General features: G+C 37.7%; 1 protein-coding gene across 1 annotated transcript; it reads right to left on the bottom strand.

The window, feature by feature from the left end:
- Window positions 1–343: 343 nt before the first annotated feature.
- Window positions 344–964, bottom strand: LOC104449042 (hypothetical protein). Its single transcript, XM_010063039.3, has one exon. The coding sequence runs from the start codon at window positions 962–964 to the stop codon at window positions 344–346; it is 621 nt and encodes a 206-aa protein (XP_010061341.1).
- Window positions 965–5,204: the final 4,240 nt, after the last annotated feature.

The raw sequence follows: 5,204 nt of genomic DNA, 5'->3' as shown, positions 1-5,204 counted from the left end.
CAAGCCATATTATATTCGTTGATGAAAGAGCAAAGAAATAAACAAAGCGAGAGGAGGCAAAGAAATTGAGACAAAACTGATAATCTGAACACACTTTGCAGATCAACATGACTAATAATCAAGCTCCGAACCAGCAAGGAAATACACACTCAATCCGCTCGTTTGATTTTTACATGGAGAGAGCATGTCTTCTCTTCTGTTTGCATTTTTTTCTCTTCTATAGCAAGAATTAAACACAGGGAAAGTGGTATGAACAAAAAGAAAAAAAGAAAAGAGGATCCAAATCGTGCAAACACGAGCGGGATGGAGTCATCATAACTCTCGATCACCTCCAGAGACCATTCTACATCGCGGAGCCTTCGTAAATCGTGCTCAGCTTCATCCGAAACGAACGAACCGCGAGCTTCATTCGCTTCGAAGATATTCTCTGCACCTTCCTCATGGACCCGGATCGGGAGAGGCTCGCCCCGCGGACGGTCTTCACGTCGACGACGAAGCTCTTCTTGACCTCGAACTCCCGGCTCCCGTATCTGAGGTCGCCGTCGTCGCCGCCGCGGCTAGCTCCCCCGTCGAAGTTCACCTCCAAGACGGGAGAGATCTGGGTCTTCCTCCGCCTGCGGCCGCCGCCTCGCCTGGCCACCTTCTGGAGGGCGACGCTGGCCTTGACGGCGAGGGCCGCCATGTCCGAGGCCGTGACCCGCTGCTGGAGCTTGGACTCGGGGAGGACGAAGTAGATCTGGTCGGGGGAGAGCTGGTCGTCGGGGCGGAGGGCGGGGACGACCTCCTCGTAGTACAGCCGGTCGGAGTTGCACAGGAAGCAGGGAGAGGAGGAGGAGTAGGTCTCGGCGTGGAGGACCTGGGACACGAAGACGGGGACGCGGTACTCGTGCAGCTCGCCGCTCGCCGAGATCACCTTGGCCATCCGCGACGGGTCGCCGGCTTCTTGAGAGAAACAACCACCCATTTCCGGCGAGGCGCAGGTGAGAATTCCGTGGAGAAGATCGGGGAGAGAGAGAGAGAGAGAGAGAGAGAGGATGGCAGGGAGAGACGAGTCGAAGTGAAGGACGTTCTTCGGAAGAGAATGAACGCGGTTCTTATAAAGAGTCGTGGCACGTTCGGTCTTCCCCGGATTTGATTCGTTATTTTAATCGGCGCCATTTGATTATTTTAGCCACATATGCATTGGACCTATTCATACCAGCGAAAAAAGACATTCACCCTGAAATTAACTTTTGAAAAATTCTATTTTCCATATTATGTGATTATAGTCAAATGAACGGGTCTTGCTTCGTCTGAATGCTAAACTATAAAAGGTAAAAAAGGGAGTCTTGTTAACAAAGTATTTTCGAGACACCGATCGAATTAATTAAAGTTAGACATACTCGGAAGCCATTTACTTTACGTCAAGTCTTGGAAAGGCAACAGTGAAATATATGTAGTTTTTTCTTAACTCGTGAAATGAAGTCTTTGCTGTCGTTGTGTTACCCAGTTTTTCCAATTGAAGTACGGTGGGGTAACGCAAGCGAGGTCGTCACGGAAGGTGTTCTGCCACGGAGAGAAGGCTTGACTTTGGAGGGCGAGGTGGTCAGAATTCCATAAGCGATGACGTTGGTTTTACGGCGACAGGCGGCAGTGGACGCTCGTGGTACGGCCCTGCCAGCCACTGAAATGGGAAAGGTTGACGTGCAAGGACGTGTTCTAGTGTGTACGCTCTCTCTCTCTGCCTTAATACATATCAGGGAAAAAAATCAAAAAAATTCGAATGCTTAAAATATATTTACCCCAAATAAAACATAAATTTGTATATTTATCTTCTATTAATTTTAGTTAAATTTTACTATCAAATTATTAAGTTAGATAATATATAGTAGTTAATAAGTGTGTCAATTTGAGATTTTATTATTTATTTATTACAAATATATCGATTTGTGATTTTTATAATATTAATTCAATTTAACGGAAATGAACGGAAGATAAATTTATTATAAATATACTAATTTAGAAATTTTTGATAGTAAAAAGGTAATTTAGATTAAATTTATAATAAATATATCTACTTAAAGCTTTTGGTGGTTAAAATGTTAGTTGGAGTAAATTTTTATAAGTGTACCCAGCTTAAATTTGTTTTTGTGATATTAACACAATTTGATATGATTGAATTGTAACATACTTACGATGAGACTCACGTGATTTTTTTTTCCGGACCGTCAAATCTGATGACATTTGTTACGTGATCCACCTTCTTTATTCGTGGAGATTTACAATTTGGCGTGTACAATATGCACGCATAATGATATTTCAAGTCGGGGCGAGTCCCGCAGAGGGCAGGGCAGGTTATCTGATGTAGACGCGCGGGATTTCGGCAGGAATCGGAACGTGACTCGGGTGTGGTGTTGTTTTTTCGTTTCGCATGCGTTGCACTTTTTCCAGGCTTTCCCATTTGTAGGGTGGTCCGGGTTCCGGCTTTGCAGCCTATTCTTCTAGGTAGTACCACGGACACACAATACTGACTTTCGCTTATCTATTTAATGCCTTTTAAAAAAAAAAAGAAAAAAAGAAGAAGATAAATATCGAGCGGTGATAATTTATAAAGTATCATCTTATGCACTTTGAATGTTTAAGTCTTACTATTCAAATAATGATTTTTTGGAACGTATAATTCTTTACTTTGGAATGTCTCAAAAAGTGTTTTTTCTAATTATAATAAGAGAAATGATTTGATGATAATTTTTAATTTACCTTGAAAAAAATGATTTATTTTAAATCATAAAAATCAAATAATAAATAATTATAAATCGTTATAGATCCACCTTTTCAAATTCTTATTTTTACAATAGGCCAAAAATTATCATTCTAACAAAACCCTTATAATAAAACGTTAAAGAGCACTTTGTTAATCTTTCATTGTCCAAGAGCTCGTGATGGAGGACTTTCCTGCATCCATGAAGGACTTTGGATAAGATAGGAATAGGCAATCAGAGTCTATGACTTCTTTGAGTGTTAGTATAAGAGTTCCATGCTTGTAATGAAATATTCGATTTGAATTATGAATACTTCTAATTTTGAGCATTACATCATTGTACTACCGCTCCACTATGATGCTAAAGGTAGGAAAGTTGGGATTATCTTATGTCACGGCACGGCCGAATCTATGATGCTGTCTAACCAAGTATTGTTCAAGGCCAGTGAGCGACCAGGAGATTTGAACATGTTATTAAGTGTCACAAATCACTTGGGAGGAACCCTCTATCACTAGACTAATCATCGTAGTTATAAATTTCCTAGTGTCGTGTGTACATGCGAATACTCTCATTAATGCACCGTATGCATTAAAAACTTCAAGAGGTGAATTTTTCGTTTGCGGAATTTTATGAAGATTGAAAACTAAATGCAAATCCTAACAAGAGTATATAGCAAGCCATGATAATAGATAGGCAGCAACTTGTGGAATTACTTTTCTGGGGATCTTCGTCGTTATCACTTCAATGAGACGTGTAGAGTATGTAAAAGTTGGAGTGATCAGGCATGCCGTCGTATGGTCAAATTTTCCATTCAAATGACTCCACATATGAATTAATGTAAGGATGAAGATCGACCCTTTATTATGATTTCATGAGCCATGTTTTAAGGCAATACCTAAAAGTTGAACGGCTCAGTTTGATTTGATTTCTTTCGAAATCAACTAAAATAATATGATTTGGAAAAATTCGAAACAAAACTTAAATAAATATCGATTGGAAATTGATTAGAACTAAATTGGATTTTTCAATCTGATTGTGGGACTAAACTGAACCAAACTGACTTGGTCATCTGTTTTTTCCCACAACTTGTTATATGATCATTTTGCATTATAACAAGTATAACAACTGTTGCAACTCAACTTACATTTAGGTCTCCGATTTGGAAAACAAGAAAACATAACTTATAGAAAAACAATTCGGTTTGGCAGTTTCATCCTATTTGGAAATAATTCAAATCAAACCAAATTGTCAAATTTTAGTTTGACTAAATTTATGAATCGAACTGCTATCACTTTTTCAAATTGATTGAATTGACAATTTCAGCCCGATCTAGTTTGGTTTGGTGGTCTGCATCGAACCATTGTCAACACTAGTAATGCCTCCAACTCATACTTTGATGATTTGAGGTTATATGTACAAACGGTATTGTTTACATCTTTGTCTTTCTTTTTCATTGACCTCTTTTACAAACTAGGAACATCATCTTGCAATGTCATATAGTGATTGCAAACTCATAAATCAACCCAATTTTCCAATTAGAGAAAAATGACTTCCCTTTTGTTTACAAACTCAAGAAAGCAACCCTAATTTACAAATGGAGAACTGAATTTAGTAGAAGGACAATGTTGATATTAATTGCTGACGAAATCCTTTATGCCCCCTTTTTTTCCCTTCCGCTAGACAAAGTTGCAATAAATCTGTGACTCGTCCTAGATTAATTAATCATCAACATATATATATATAGTTTGTGAGAATAATGTTGTTTTTCAATTTAATAGATAAATTTCTACGGGCAGTCTAAGGTCTTAGGAGTGGAAACAGTTTATTTACGTCAAGCAGTGACTAACTATCGATAGGCAAGTTTAATTAGTCTGTCCATCATTTTTGACGAAAGGGTAAACTTGGAAACGTGCGTGTCATCGAAACGACCTTGCTAGAAGTCTAAATCAACGTTCGCTTAGACTAATAAATAAAAACCCATAAGGAGTTATATTTTTATTTAAAGATTTACACTACCAATTCTTACTTGGTAAAATGGGAAGCCTATATGATGATAAAAAAAAAAAGCTCTAAATTGAAATGATTTTCATGATTTAGAAAAATGATTAATAACCTAAGCTTGACATACTACAAATCTATCTCAAATCAATTTTAGATCACGGAAATCCCCAAATTAATATACTTATAATAAATTTATCTGAAACTAATTTTTCTATCAGCAAAAATCTCAAATTAGTACATATATGACAAATTTATTTCAAATTGATGTGGAATTCCATGTATATTTATTATGTCAATTGAGTTATTGTCATGTATCGTCTAACATAATAATTTCACGGATAAATTCAATGAAAGCTAATGGAGGGCACATATGCCACAAGTGTATCAATTTGAGATTTTTGACCACCCAAAAATTTGTTTGAGGTAAATTTATTATAAATGTATTAGTTTAGAGTTTTTTTG

Source organism: Eucalyptus grandis, chromosome 6 (assembly GCF_016545825.1).
Source record: "Eucalyptus grandis isolate ANBG69807.140 chromosome 6, ASM1654582v1, whole genome shotgun sequence".
Lineage (NCBI taxonomy): Eukaryota > Viridiplantae > Streptophyta > Magnoliopsida > Myrtales > Myrtaceae > Eucalyptus > Eucalyptus grandis.
This window is presented reverse-complemented; position numbering and strand designations above follow the sequence as displayed.

Bases quoted from the DNA above. Each gene is read 5' to 3' on its own strand.
- LOC104449042 (XM_010063039.3), bottom strand. From the start codon at position 964: ATGGGTGGTTGTTTCTCTCAAGAAGCCGGCGACCCGTCGCGGATGGCC.